Below are 16,947 nucleotides of genomic sequence, written 5' to 3' on the forward strand. Positions count from 1 at the left end.
GATTGAGATAAGAGGATGATAGACTAAATATTGAATTGTGGCTTTTTGTTTTGTTTTTTGAACGCTTAATTGTTTGAATGTTTTAAGGCCGACGCCAGTAAATTTGTTTTGTTTATGCCACGAAAGATATTTTTATTGAGAATAAAATCTTTTTTCTTTCCATTTGCAGCCACAATATCATAATGATAAAGTCATGGCATAATATATTAATGAACCTGATGCTAATTACTAAAATAATCGTAAAAGAGAAAGGAGCCTTTATGTATAGTTTGTCTCTCTCAAAAACAGAACAAAAAAGAACATAAAAAGCACGAGGTTGTAGTCGAACGCAGGACCTCATGAATAATAGGCCTGAACGCTACCATTATGCTATCTAATAACACACAGAATACTTTAATTATAACTGTAGATATCAGGCAACGTGGTCCAACAACATGTAACATCGCCTGTCTCCGAATTGTAGCGAAGATACCCGAAGGGAACTTTGTTTCAGGAGAGCGGCCACTTTTTCTTTTGACAGCTGTACATATTTTTTTCTAGTAGGTGCCCTGATAGAAAGAAAACTTAAAGAAGGGAATTTTTAGTATGTTAAATTTTACGTGTCTTAATCTCAGTTTAATTGACTGGTGCCTATTGAGTATGAATGAAATCCTTTCGGCAATTTATGAAAAAAGTCATTGTTCACACAGACATAGAAATGAAATTCCAAATGCGCATTCTTGATATTATGGACGCTCAAGCTTATATTTTTGTGAAAATTTCGATATACATAGTGAACCGTAAGTAATGTCATTGCTACTTTGAGATATTTCAAATAATAAATTTTAATATAATTTGCTCGTTTTTGCATCCTTTTCGAGAAAAAAATGTTTTACATGAACCATATCATAGCGTGTTTTCGGAAAGGTACTGAATTAATTTCCGATATGCTCAGTCAATTTAAGAGAGCAGTGTATTATGATAAACAAGTGAAAAAATTTTAGTTTTGTTCTTTAAATGTGCAGAAATTTGATCTGCAAAAATGTAACTTTTCGTTCTGGAAATGAATTTTAAAATGTTACATTTGTTCGGATAACATTTTTGCACATTTATAGGATAAAACTAAAATAATTTCAATCATTTATTATCATAACTAGCTGAAAGCACCCGGCGTTTCCTGGGTTTTCCTTTTTGCTCTATTTTAATTCAACTAGTCATTAGATTTGTCGGAAATCTCGAAAACTCAACTATAGATAACAAAAACGAATTCTCATTATTACGTTTTTCTCGTCCATAAAGACGAATCTTTACATAGCGTCACTTACATGAATTAATGAACTTCTTAGCCAAATGCCTGCCAGGGTTAACTCAATTTTAAAACTGCTGTACATAAGGCACAGAGAGGAAAACATTTCATCATGTGTCTTACATTCAATTGTTTTTAATTAACTTACATATATATATATATGTATACAGCATATATATATTTTTTGTTTCTTTATTTATTCTGGTTTAGGTAAGGCCATAAGGTCTTCTCTTGCACACCATCAGAAATACAAATAAAATAATATAAAACTCACACTATATACGAGGTAAAACCAAACGAAAATATGTTAACGGTACAATTATACAAACTTTAAATGAGTTAAAATTGTCTTGAAGTTCAGCAAAACAAAAACACATCCCTCCTTTCCTATATGCCCGCTTAACATTGACTCAGTGTTCTACAATGGTCTGAAGCTGTGCTGACTTGCATTTCACGTAATTTCATATCCATGTGTGCTTTCACTTAAACTTTCGAGACAGCTGACGATAAATAGGAATTCCCTTATTTTCAGTCTGAATTCGTCGGGGGGTCATTGTGAACCAAAATTTATCTTTTTATCGGTCTTACCAAAGAATCGATACAAACGTATGTAATTTCATTTATTTATATTGGAAGATTTTTTACTCCTTGACCGTTGTAAGCCCACTTATAACATACTCGAATTTTTACATATGATTTGAGAAATAATTATATCTCACACATTCAGAACATAATTATATGATTAATTTATATACAGAATATATGCAATATACATTCGCAAGAAATCATTGTTTAACATAAAGAATAATATTCTGAGAGACATATATTTCAGCAATTAAGATATTATTCTTTCAACAACGTATAACATATTACATTGGCAAGATGATTTTACAGATATAATTTCGCAATAACACACTTTTGGACATGAACAATAATATGTTGAGAGATATATATTTTAGAATTAATAGAGTGTTATTTCTGTGGGGTTACGTACATTCACATATTACATTAGGAACATGACAAAAGCATCATTGAATTGGTTTTTGATGTGCGTATAACTGTTTGTTTTTCCCTCGTTTGCATAAATATAGTATATAGACTACAGATTATACTGTGAATGTGTAGGTGCGCTAATTCGAAAGTAAGCTATACTCGTATAGCTCACAACGTGAAAAATACGAAGTTTCTAGTTGAATGTTTGCAACTTCAAGCATCTGTTCTTGAGTTTTATTTTAATATGGCCATTACAAATGCTAGTCGCACTGAAATTGCAGTTGTTTAAAATCGAAAGGCGTGTTACTAGCTATCATAGTTATATGTGGGATAGAAACTTCTCCTCCTTTCCTTTTGTCAGTTAATATTGTCACTTCTAATACGTTTCGCATGACTTTTTCTCACACGAAATCTTGCTCTATTGCATAATGTTGGTGAGTCAATATTTCGCAATAGTACTATTGATAATTCAATATTAAGCATTACATTATGTATGCAATCCTTATGGTTTCAAAAAATTGAATAATTCAGTTGGATAAAACACATCATGAAGGCCAAAATCTAGATGATTCATAAAACACAGTCTGCTCATTATCTACAACTGTATCGGGAAAGTCATAACTCATAATACGGTGTTGGACTGCTTAAATATACTTCATGGTGTATCAACAATGTTATTTAATTTCCTGTTATTTTTTCCACGGCTTCGTAAAAGTCGATGTTGAATACAAGAGGAAATAATAAAGAACAATTCAGTGTAGAAGATTGAATTTTAATATTATACTTTAACATTTGATCATATTTATTTATATTTTTAAATTAATTTAACGTCTTGGTTATGAACATACATACATACATACATAAGTGTTCTGCCGCGGGCAGGTCTTTCACTGCAAACCCAACATTCTCCAATCTTTCCTATTTTCTGCTTTGCTCTTAGTCTCAGCATATGATCCATATATCTTATTGTCGTCTATCAATCTTTTCTTCTCTCTGATGGGTTGCTTCATAATGTGTCCTTTCCCAGCATCCCCCTCTCAGACATCCGATTGGGGGGATAGTTTACGTCCGTAATCTTTTACCGTGGAAATACTTATCGTGCCAGGTTTGCAGTTTTTCTTGGGAAGGATAAATGCGGTAGCTTCCCGTTGCTTTCCGCACACCACTCTCTCTTTTGCATCTTAATAGATCCCAGGGGGCTCCAGCGTGGAGGTGAGGAGAGTGGATTTGACTAATTGGGCCTTCCGGACTTCACCGAAATTCACCGCAAGGATTTAATATCAGTTCTATCAGGTTTTTTTTAACCCGATCAGAGACAGGGAAATTCCAATTAGCCTTTGCCCCCAAGTGTTTCACATAAAACAATTTGGTATGTCATGATATTTATATTTTCTAAGAAGGTTCTACAGTACTAGTTTTAATTTGCATGTGTATAGCTTATGTCATTTTGATACTACATTTCACTAAACACGATATTATTATTTTGTTGGGTAAATCCGATCATGGGCTATACAATAAAAGGAGCATTTGAATCATAGGCATGAAGTCCCAATCTCATGCCTTGTCTGGATTCAGGAACAGGGCGTGATTTAGGCAGGAGCCTATGGTGCCTCTGCTCAGGGCCTCAAAATCCAGGAACAAGCTTTTTTAAATGAATTACCGTATGCAAATGAAATAGACAACAACTCTGCCAACTGAAATTATAATTGAGGAAATAAGTAATTACGTAATTAATGATGTTAGAAAACGCATAAAAATCACTTCATTATTTGAAGTTTAGAGTGATAAGCTGATTGTAGAATTAAATGTTTTCAACTTGTAAAAGTTGGCTATTTGTACAGATTATTCAAATTGTAACAGTAGGCCTATTTAAACAATTAATAATGAATTTAGCAGGTAAAGTCAGCAACACTGTCAGTTGTCATTGTATTGAATGTTAAACCAAGTGCTAGTGCTTGTGTTCCTGGCAGGTTACCTAATTTTTGTTAATATAGAACTATTATCGGTGTGTAGTGGTGATGTTGAAGAGTTTTTATAGGAATATCCAAAATTAAAAATGGAATTCCCAAGCACGTTTGAGTTAGGTGTCATAAAAGAAAACGGAAAGATATTGAAATTCAGTAACAGGAAAAACAATGCTGATCACTGAGCAAGTATGTTTCTTCAGATGTTACTAGCAGCAGGACGCTAGCAGTAACTCTCCTTTACACAGAAAGACCTCCAGTTTCAAAAAGTTAAGAACATTTTAACACTAATGAAGATACAACAATCCGCCGCAGTTACTAAATTGTGGGGAGTCAAGTATTTTTTACATAAGCCTAAACCAGAATCTAGGAAAAATGAACATTTCTTTTTTAAACTCCTGAATTACGGCACAGGTACTACAACCAATACAATCAGCTCTGACCCTGTCTTGTGGCCACATTTAATCACTGATACCTTATGGGATCACTTTATTTTTAATCCTCCTCAAAGCAGAGAATTAAATACGTGGTGAAAGGAGAAGGTGACAGAATTTAAAATACAATGAGACAGGCCTAGTCATATATGAAAAGAAGGGTCCTCATTAAGAAAATTATGCTCAGGGCCTCTGAAATTGTAAATCAGGCCCTGTTCAGGAAGGCGGTAATTGTTTCCTTCTGTCTCAATAAAGTCATGTCCAGATTTCTGAAGAAGAAGACACAAGTGACAATAATTCAGGAGAAGATTCTTGGACAGCATCATTTGAAATGAAACTGAAAAAATTCGTTTTGATGAATAAAAAAATATAACAACTCGTCGAGCAAAACGCTTACCTTTAACTCCAGGTAAAGGAAGTGTAATAAGTGACATTATTGGAAGTGATTATAACAGTGCTGACGAAGGAGAATCTGCAATCTCTCAGGATACAGTTGTGCAGAACATGGAAGGTGTGGTACATATTATATTTTCAACAACATTAATGATCATGACATTGAGTAGTAAGTCACACCATCTGAAAATTTATATGACTGGAGCTAGTCGTGGTTTGAATTATACGTATGATGACAATTGTATATTTGTGAGATTTTATTATGTTAATTGAATCAATTAGAATATACTTTAATACATTTTTAATACATGTTGTACGAGATTAAAAATTAAACTGTATTAAATTTGATGTATTTTACTTATTCATAATTTTTAAAACACAAAATAGTGATCGGTTTCACCCATTGGCAGTCTGAATCCGATAGAATAGGGAAAATAAATATGTGATCGGATTCACCACAACTTGTGAGGTGAAACTGAGCAACAATAAACGTTTTAAAATTACGAGTACATTAAATTATAATTAAAAACTAAACCAAATTATGCACATATTATCCTCAAGTTTCAACAATTTTATATGGTACATATCTATAAAAGATTGAAATTGTTATCGGATTCATCTCAATTTACGGTACTGCTAATAACTATAGAAATGAGATAAATCTGAAATAATTTCACATTATAAAATCACATCCTCCAAAAATCTGTAATATTCTCAATAAAATTTCTTCTAATTTCCAACATAAGCTAAATATACAGAGTGATTCACAAGGTCTTACCGTCTCTTACGGAGCTTATTTACGAAGACCTTTTGAGCAAAAAATGTCATATAAACATATGTGCTAATCTCAATATTTTCAGAGTTACATTAATTTGAAGTTGTTAGTAAAATAATTTTTTTCTTTAGTTTCAAGGGTTAAAAAATATTACAAATAAAGAATGAACTATTCAGAAGTGCCATTTCTTTAATTGACTAGTGTTCTGAAGATAAAAATGTGTTTTTATTGGTTTGTACAGATTTTGTTTTTCAATTTTTAACTAAAAGTTACGGTACATTATTCTTACGCACTTATCACAAAAATTGTCACAAATCATACGACTTTAGGAACTTGATTCTTTACACTTTAATTATGCATCCTGTGTACAGTCTTGAAGAATTTACTAGAGTGGCGTGATTTATAGCAAATGTTGTGATAAATGCGTAAGAAAATGTAATTTTATATTTAAAAATAAAAAAAAATCTGTACGAAGCAACTATGGAATTCACAACACATTTCTAGCTTCAGAATATAAGCTAATTAAAGAAATGATAACTTACTCCTGAATACCGTAGTTCATTCTTTATCTGTAATATTCTTTTACCCTTAAACTTAAGAATAATAGTATTTTACAAACAACTTCAAATTAGCGTAATTCTGAAAATATTGAGATTAAGACACATGTTTATATGAAATTTTTGTTCTGAATGTCTTCGGAAATGAGCTCTGTAAGGGACGGTAAATATTCATGAATCACTCTGTATATAGGAAGTATTACAAATATGGAATACCATTTTGTTTTTCCGTTTTGGAATATACACGTTTTGGCGACTGAACGTAAATTGTGATCCTGTTTATTGCTGAAGTTCGTAAAATGTTATATGTTTGAAAGCAATAATTTCCTCAAAATCTAACATATTTCCTTCATAATAATGCAGGTACAAATGTGTAATACTATTACAAGTTGAAAGATTAACAAAATTGAAAAGTCAAAATGACCTCTACTAAGAAAAGCGCACAACAAGCATTCAGCATCTTCAATGGAAGGTGTTTTCTTAACCGTAATACTGAATCTAGATGAATCGTCTCTCACGTCTTTTCTCGAACTTGTTTTATGGCTTCTTGCATTGCCTTTTCATTTCACTGTTTTCTAAGATTATTGGAAGGTGAGGTTTTTCTTCCCCCTACAGGTGCCAACACTAGTAACGAAGCAGAAAACCAGGGTATAAAGATGGAATATTAATAATCCTATTATTTCATATTTGTGACATACTGATATTGTAATTCATAACCAAAAAAATATTATAATTTCAAAATGAAAATAATTAAACATAAATTTCTATAAAATAAAATGGGACAAGCATATCTCTTTCTTGTGTAACAGATTGCGTAAAACAATTCACAAATTTTCCATTCTACGTTCTTACTTACCTATATATGTTCTGCGTACTGTGTAGGCCTACTTAACTCTGTTTCATTCAATCATTCAATATGATATATTAGGTTGGGGAGGAATGGCAAAATCTACACTCCAGCCTTTAAATTTGCTCCAAAAAAGAATTATCAAAATTTGTCTATATAAACTTTTAGATTACCCAACAAAATTAATTTTTCAGGAATTTGGTGTGTCAAATCTAGAACAAATTTATAAACAAACATTACTGATTTACTTCCATAAAAATCGCAATAAATTTAAATTTGGTCCTCGTTAATACTGTACGAGACAAAACTACAGTTTCTTTCTAAAAACCCCCTAATGCCACACGACTGCTGGATTAAAACACAGCAGAAATTTTGGACCCAGAATGTATAATGCATTAATTAGAGCTTTACCTGAACTAAGTACACTTAACACACATAGATTTAGGAAACAAATTAGATTAATTGTTTTCTATTTCTTTTAAGCTAATCGAGTTAAAAATTAATACGCTTATATTCATGAATCTCTGTATTTTCTATTTTTATATATCATTACATACTCTACCGATATGTATTTTACCACATATTAATGTTATTGTGCTCAATGAACTCTCTTAATTTTGTGATATATTTTGTATAACTGATCTGAACTGCTCCCGAGTCCCGAGCACTAGTTTCTGCTCTTTCGGGCTACAATGCCTAATGTAGCTCAAGTGTAATGTATTCAATAAATAAATTTGAAATATGCAAACATAGATTATTTCTCTTTAAGAATATATGCCAATAATATTTCTGACATTGATGCATAACAATGCATATTTAAGAAAAGAACTTAGCGAAAAAATTCTCACTTTCCTCGAAAACGCAATAGTGATAAAAATTTCAACAGTTCAGCTTCTAACGGCAGACTAACACATTTCCGCAAAAGAGAGCATCAGTGTGTAGTAATTTCGAACGTTTTCGCTACAATATAACACGTCTCACACTATTTCATATTTGTAATAATTCATATACGTTATTTTTAAATTAAATCCCCACAGATATGCTTAACAAATGTTCAGTGTCTGCCAGTGTTGCCAAGATTTATCCCTCGGCGTCGGGATTTTTTGGTCGAAAAGGGATTGAAGGAATTTTTCACAGAATGACACAAAATGTAGGGATTTTCACACCTTTTCAATTTTTTCATTTTTTTATATATATTTTTTAAAAAATAGTTTTATTTTTCAGATATAAAATGAGTTTCTTAATTTTTGTTAAAAGCACATAAAAGTGATTTAATACTGAAAATTCTATTATATACTTAATATGTGGTTTGTCAACAATGGGTTGTTATAACATACAATTTTAATTCAAAGAGTTGAGTGATTCAAATAGAAACGACCAATGAGATTTATGTTTTTCTTTTTTAATTTTACTGCTTGTTGGCTGCCATTTACCATTGTCGTTTACGAATTCCCGCTTTATATTCAAATCGATTCAGTATTTTAGTAGCGAGTAGATTGTTGCGAACATGAGTACGTTAAGAATGTACTGTAGTTTCAGTTCTTGTGTTAACAGCCGGGAAAATCTACATATTGTACATTATGACCATAGTTTTAAGTTGATATTTTTTAAGTGTCTGTTTATGTTCTTAGTTTTAACCGTGTGTTTATTTTATTGGTATAAGCGGGTGTTTATTTTATTGGTGCAGGACTGATCCTCAAGAAGGACCGTCCACGCTGAAAAAAAAAACGTGCAATCAGGAAAGTTAACTAAAAGTGAGAAATCTTGGCGGAAACAATATTCGTTGAATCATGGTTGGAGGAACCTCATTTTAAAGGTTGGTTGGCTAAATCTAATGATCCCTATAAAGTAAAATGTTTGTGTTACAAAAAGGAACTATTGGCCGGTAAGAGTGAATTAGAAAGACACAGCTCGACGCCCTCGCATAAAAAAATGCATTACAGTTGAAAAATGTTCCCAGAATTACCAGTGGTTTTACAAGAAAGCCATCTGATGACAAAGTAATAGTTTACGTTACGTCCTATCAAGTAGCTTTCAATGAGTCCTTGAAAAGATTGCCTCTTTAACAAGATGTTATAAGTAATTTGATTTTTCCAGATCCAAAATCTATGTGTCAGTAATATTGTTGAAATGTCTAGTATCACACTTCCTTCACTATTTGATAAATGTAAGTCAAAAGTAAACCAAGAAACAGTGTTAAATGAATGGAATATTTTACCCAATTACTTTTCTTCTGCTTATCTAAATTAGCATACTAGAATTTTGGAAACGAATAGAAGAATGTCACAATTTCAATTCTGATTTTTTTTTTAATTTAGGAAAACTAGCCAAAATTTGCCTTTCTTTGCTCCGTTCTAATGCAGCTGTAGAGCGCATATTTTCAATGGGTAGCGATATAAAAACGAAGAAAAGAAATAAACTATCAGCAAAATCAGTGTCGTCTCTAGTGCGGGTGAGAAACTTGACATGAGCAACATGAACAAAAAGTGTTACAATTATCCAATCACCGACGAAATGTTGAAACTGTTCAATGAAAATATGTAGCCTACTACAAGGATTCAAGAGACAACAAAATAGCTGGGCTGCCGGTTGCGGAAGAAGAGGAATGTGAACAGGATCATCAATAATATGCCGATCTGAGGGTGAGTACTCTGTTGCACTGTGATATTTATTAGGAACATTGTTTTGTTCTAATTTATTATTTTAATTCGTTTTTAAAATGTGCATTTTGGAGTATAGATCATACCACCCCAAGAGGGATTTTTTCTAAATTTGGGTAATTTTTCAATCCCTAGGAAGGATTTTCTTTCGTAAAAACCTGGCAACATTGGTGTCTGCACACAGGAGCAGTTACTAAGAGAGCGAGGAGATATGATGTGTGTTCTCGTTTGCGAAAGATTTAGAATTAAAAGGAAAATGGTTGCAGGATTGTATTATGGATGCCTATTAGTTAGATAGCCTACCTGTGTTTCAGTATTTATGTATTATATATTTATATAAGGATAATATATTTAATTCTTGCTCTGTTATTTTTATTCTTCATGCTTTTCTGCTTGAAACACTCGCAGAAATCTCCTATAGTTTGCAGACTGTTTGCCACTAATAAAATGTATTTTACACAATAATTTCATGAAGCAAACTCGGCAAACTATCTAAATAAAGGTTAATTATTTAAGCGTCTAAAGTATGAAATTGATACCGGTATTAATGTCTAATCAATAAAATGAAACATGCTGTGTGTTTACATGCTTGATGTAAATAAAATTAACATTTCCGGGATTCTTTTAAAATTTCTAGACCAAGAACATGATGACACATTTTCATTCACCGGCGTTGTGCTCTAGGAAGATTGATTTGGAACAGTTTTACTTGTCACTGTTAAATTATTAGCCACTAAATAAATAATAAATATAATATAGTATAAAACTAATGTCTTACATTGTACCATCGTCGCGGCAGAGAAGCTTCTGGCCGGCTGAGAACCGCAGTGTTAGACTCCGTCAACTAGAGCGCACTGTGGCCGCGATTGTGTGCATATATCTAGAAGCTCGACACACCGGATTTCCTTCCCCTGGTGAAGCTGCTTTCTGGATTGAACTGTCAGAGAGCTCCTTTTCTGGTACCATTCGCTGACGTCGAGCGCTACAAGGAAAGAAGCTGAATCATTCCCTTCATTATGATTTAATTTCATTACGTCAGTTGTAGCATGAGAAGTCGAAGATATAAGGAATTGAGAAATAGGCTTTCTGTTAAAATATATCATTCTTTAGATTATAGGTTGCCTGTTAATTTTAATTAATTCTGTATGTAACATTTGTTGATAATTAATCTGGGCCTTAAGTCTAGATCTCAGATTATATGTCCTTAAAAAACTAACTTTTAGACTCCTAAAATTGGCTCTAATTTTACGAAAATAGGTACCAAAATAAAGTTCTAGGCTCCTAAAACTGTAATTTCAGGGTGATAAAAATACTTTTCTATGCATTTAAAATGTGTTTCTATCACTTAAACTACATTACTACTCGTCAGTTGTAAATTGACCGGTGTTGATTCTAAAAGCTAGCAGAGTGCGTCATCTCCCTCCACGAATGCTTTCATCCCCTCAATGCCCCGCGCTCCGCAATCGTCTACGATGTCTCTTATACGACAGTGGCGAAATTAGCGCTCAGCGGTCATGTAAAATTGAACGAGTAGTAACTGTGTTGTTGTTGTCGTCGTCGCAGACTCACAGTTAATTTGCATTATTCTAATTCTAGCTTCCCAGTAAAGTGCTTTCATGTTGTTGTTTTTCCTATTATTATAGGAATTTAGTTTATCACTGAGGAAAAGGTACTATTGCAGTGGAAGCTCTTAAGTTCGACAGAAATCAAGTTCGACATCCTATAGTTCGGCTGCTTAGGAGAATTACACACGCCCCTATACGGACACAAAGAAATGGCTTTGCCATTTGAATGAAAATTGGTCCTGTGTCTTGTAGTGATACTTTTGTTAAAGCAAAACAGAATATTTTATTGATTAGGACATCCATATTGATCACTGATTTTAAATTAATGAACACTTCATTTTCCATTTGAGAATTGTGCCGTTTGTGAGACGGAACTGTCGAAACCCACTGTGATACTAAAAGCGCATACACAAGTCTCGGGGCGTGCAGGAAATGCATGTACAGTACTGTATTCGTTTATGGATAACCAATAAGAATTTGTATTCATTTCACCTGCCATACCCACTACCCTTATTGGACAGAACTTTCAATTCTGTTCTGTCGAACTTAGGAGAGTCCACTGTACTTCGAAACTTCACTTTTGTTACAAATTGGACTTTTGTTGTGCAATTCAATTTGGTTGAGGTCTTCAATGTGACAATCCTGTGTTATAAAAAACAATCTGTAATGTGCTACTGCTTTTCTTCGAGGTTTCCTTAAAATTTATCTTTCATCATCGAATTTTTCATACAGTTTACCTCTCAGTTCTTGAGCGTAAGCTGCAGTAACTTTAAAAAATCTCATAATGAATTAATTAGTGAGTATTAAGCATTTCGGTGTGCAGTGTCAAAATAGTAAAAGAATTATTGTGGTTAGAAATATTATTTTTATTATGTTGTAAATGATTAATGACTATTAATGAGTTCACTGCTCTTAGGCTGCTGATACACAAGTGTTAATATTACAGTTAATTAATTTAACAATGAATTCACAACATTAGTCAAAATTGGCATTGCAAAACGTAGCAATTTTTTTTTTTCTAAATTTTGTGTTGTGAAACTTTGCCTTTCCTTAGACAGAACAATTTTACAAGCTGAAAAGTTATTTTCAGTGTCATTGATGCATATATAAATCTAACAATATTTGTCACGCTGATTTCTCAAGGTTGAAGTACTTACAGTACATCCTCCCGTTTCATCACATTCCTACCTCAAGTTCAAGTGGTTAACGAAATCAGTCACTTTCTGGGAATTTCTTCAATTTCCAAACTATTACAAAGTGTTTGTGAATGAAGTCCAACGCATGATAACTTATTCAAGAACTTCTAGGTTTAATTGATTCATATATTAATTTGTTTACTTCGCTGTTCTCTTGCTTTAATTCTTTGATTTTTTCATTTATTCACTTTGTATTCTCTCGGTTTTAATTAATTCATCTATTCATTTATCCACTTCGCTGTTCTCTTGGTTTCATCCTTTCATTTATTCATTTCTTCACTTCGCTCTTTTCTTGATTTAATTCTTTCATCTACTCATTTATTCACGTGTTCTCTTGGTTTAATGAATTCATCTATTCATTTATTCACTTCACTGTTCTCTCGGTTTAATTTTTTCATCTATTCATTTAAACATTTTGCGTTCTCCCGGTTTAATTGATTCATATATTACTTTACTCACTTCGCTGTTTTCTTGATTTAATTCTTTCATCTATACTCATTAATTAACGTGTTCTCTTGGTTTAATGAACTCATCTATTCATTTATTCACTTCACTGTTCTCTCGGTTTAATTCTTTCATCTATTCTTTTGTTCACTTCGCTGTTCTCTTGGTTTAATTCGTTCATCCATTCATTTATTCACTTCGCTGTTCTCTTGGTTTAATTCTTTCATCTATTCATTTATTCACTTCGCCGTTCTCTTGGTTTAATTCTTTCATTTATTCTTTTATTCACTTCGCTGTTCTCTTGGTTTAACTCTTTCACCTATTCATTTATTCACTTCGCTGTTCTCTTGGTTTAATTCTTTCATCTATTCATTTATTCACTTCGCTGTTCTCTTGGTTTAATTCTTTCATCTATTCATTTATTCACTTCGCTGTTCTCTTGGTTTAATTCTTTCATCTATTCATTTATTCACGTCGCTCTTCTCTTGGTTTAATTCTTTCATCTATTCATTTATTCACTTCGCTGTTCTCTTGGTTTAATTCTTTCATCTCTTCATGTATTCACTTCGCTGTTCTCTTGGTTTAATTCTTTCATCTATTCATTTATTCACTTCGCTGTTCTCTTGGTTTAATTCTTTCATCTGTTCATTTATTTACTTCGCTGTCTTCTTGGTTTAATTCTTTCATCTATTCATTTATTCACTTCGCTGTTCTCTTGGTTTATTTCTTTCATCTATTCATTTGTTCACTTCGCTGTTCTTTTGGTTTAATTCTTTCATCTATTCATTTATTCACTTCGCTGTTCTCTTGGTTTAATTCTTTCATCTATTCATTTATTCACTTCGCTGTGCTCTTGGTTTATTTCTTTCATCCATTCATTTATTCACTTCGCTGTTCTCTTGGTTTAATTCTTTCATCTGTTCATTTATTCACTTCGCTGTTCTATTGGTTTAATTCTTTCATCTATTCATTTATTCACTTCGCTGTTCTCTTGGTTTATTTCTTTCATCTATTCATTTATTCACTTCGCTGTTCTCTTGGTTTAATTCTTTCATCTATTCATTTATTCACTTCGCTGTTCTGTTGGTTTAATTCTTTCATCTATTCATTTATTCACTTCGCTGTTCTCTTGGTTTATTTCTTTCATCTATTCATTTATTCACGTCGCTCTTCTCTTGGTTTAATTCTTTCATCTATTCATTTATTCACTTCGCTGTTCTCTTGGTTTAATTCTTTCATCTCTTCATTTATTCACTTCGCTGTTCTCTTGGTTTAATTCTTTCATCTATTCATTTATTCACTTCGCTGTTCTCTTGGTTTAATTCTTTCATTTATTCACTTCGCTGTTATATTGGTTTAATTCTTTCATCTATTCATTTATTCATTTCGCTGTTCTCTTGGTTTAATTCTTTCATTTATTCACTTCGCTGTTATATTGGTTTAATTCTTTCATCTATTCATTTATTCATTTCGCTGTTCTCTTGGTTTAATTCTTTAATGTATTCATTTATTTACTTCGTTGTTCTCTTGCTTTACTTCTTTCATTTATTCTTTTATTCACTTCGCTGTTCTCTTGGCTTAACTCTTTCACCTATTCATTTATTGACTTCGCTATTCTCTTGGTTTAATTCTTTCATCTATTGACTTATTCACTTCGCTGTTGTCTTGGTTTAATTCTTTCATCTATTCATAAATTCTCGGGTGTTCGTGTAAAGGGGATTTTAGTCAAATTGTAAGGTATGTAAACTTCTCTCCTTTGGTACCGAACAAAACCCCTTTCTCACAAAATACGGAGTACTGTAACTGCATCATGGATGAAAGAATGATTTAAGCCCTTTAACACAAGAAAAAAGTAATTTTTGAGAGTTGAAATCTGTACTTATCCCAGTTTAGCGAAATCATACTTAACCCCCTTTACACGAGCACCCGCGCATTTATTCACGTGTTCTCTCGATTTAATGAATTCATCTATTCATTTATTCACTTCGCTGTTCTCTCGGTTTAATTTTTTCATCTATTAATTTATGTACTTCGTGTTCTCTCGGTTTAGTACATTCACATATTCATTTATTCACTTCGTTGTTCTCTCGTTTTAATTAATTTATTCACTCTAAATTTCTTCATTTTCGATTATTAGGCCTAGGTCTCTAGCAATTCATCTGCACGCAGAGGAGTAATGTAATCTCAGTAGGGTGTTCTATTCCTCATCCAGGTAGCATAAGACATGGAAGTCTCGAGAACTGTCTGTGCTTGATATTATTCAAACCTGGGAATATAATTTTTTTGCCCATTCCTTTGAATTGTGTGATAATTAGGAAATTTTGTTATCTTTAAGACAGCGGACACTTCTGGAAACTGTAGCATATCCTTCTCGAATTCTGATTTATCACTATCAGAGGAAAGGATGGAGAGACATCCATCCTGCAGAGATAACACTCATCCGACTTCGTTTAGGTCTGAAAATCTCTTAGAATGCAACGTGCGTGATTTGTGACATTCTGGAGAGAATATGCAGTGTCTTTCCTTCTATAAACATTTTTTAGTCACTTAAGAACTGTGATATTCTGAAGCGCGTTGTTTCTTAACTTTGTTGTTAACAGGAGAATAAAGACTTCAACAATATCAGAAACTATTTCTCTGTCTGTTGTAGCCTAATAAAAATAGAACAGAATTATTTCAAAATTTTGTTGTGTTAGCTGTGGGCACTTCACCTCATGTTTGTCTGTTGTGCCTACATTTTTAATGTCAAAAGAGAGAAGTTAATGACAACACTAAAATGATCTGCGGTCAAACAGAATCAAGACTTGCGGGTCCAAACCGGGCCAAGAGCAATGGGTTTTAAAGGACGATGAAATTTTTGGCATGGTTTGATCTATATGAGAAGTGAAGCTGATTGGTCCGTGTCGTAGAATTATGTCGCTTAAAAAAGCTATTCCCGATACAGGGCTCTAAGCAAAATTTGTCTGCTATTTCACTTTAACGTTGAATTTCGATGCTAAATAACCATTGCAGTTGAAAGCGTCGTTAAACAAACCAATATTACTACTGCTAATATACAGTGTGAGTCAAAAGCCTGGAACCATATATATATATATATGTCACATATGCTTGATGTTCGATAACTATAGGTGCTAGCAGTAATTATAAGACCAAATGCTCTACCAGTGACACAATCGATTCTATCTCTCAGCTATCTCAAAAGCCGTCATTTTGAATTATTCAACTTTCAAATTTTAAATTGAAAGGGGTCGTATAGATACTCAAAATCATGTGAAATTTTCTGAAAAAATCAATGGTGGAATCCGTTTTGAGATATCTCTAATCGTTTTCAAGTTATTTAAAGATAACTGTCATAATGACACAAACTTTAGTTACTGCATCTACCTATATTTTGTAACATGGTACGGTACTAACGAAGCTTTGGAAAAGGTGTTTTTGTGCAATTTTGATAATTAACTTTTCCTGTTTTACTGTTTGGTTACCCTGTGACAGTTTCAATGCATTGTTGTGATTATTTGAAGCTTTTCTATAACAAATTTCTTGATTTTCGTGATGACACTATCGAAACAGGAAATAATTGATACCATTCTTCATTCTGGTAGTTAAGCCACAGAAATGTTGCAGCAGACTGGACGAACAGTTCGCTGGACATTGGATTGGTCGACGTGGACCCTTTGATTTTTTCTTTTGGGGTTATATAAAGAGCTTGGTAGGATGAAGAGAAAATTGAGAATGTGGAACATTTAAGGAACTGTATCATTGAAACCTGTGCTAAAGTCACTCCGGAAATGCCACAAAATGTTCTATCTACATTATCAATTTTCTCGTCATATA

The 16,947-nt window shown here is 32.7% G+C and overlaps 1 protein-coding gene across 1 annotated transcript in view; it reads right to left on the reverse strand.

The window, feature by feature from the left end:
* LOC138713492 (uncharacterized) overlaps positions 1 to 10,840 on the reverse strand; it is a 30,100-nt gene extending 19,260 nt beyond the window's left edge. Inside the window, exon 1 of the mRNA XM_069845655.1 lies at positions 10,687 to 10,840. Within this exon, the coding sequence (XP_069701756.1) occupies positions 10,687 to 10,696 (10 nt within the window). The 5' untranslated portion in view covers positions 10,697 to 10,840. The remainder of the gene's footprint in view (positions 1 to 10,686) is intronic.
* Positions 10,841 to 16,947: the final 6,107 nt, after the last annotated feature.

Source organism: Periplaneta americana, chromosome 14 (assembly GCF_040183065.1).
Source record: "Periplaneta americana isolate PAMFEO1 chromosome 14, P.americana_PAMFEO1_priV1, whole genome shotgun sequence".
Lineage (NCBI taxonomy): Eukaryota > Metazoa > Arthropoda > Insecta > Blattodea > Blattidae > Periplaneta > Periplaneta americana.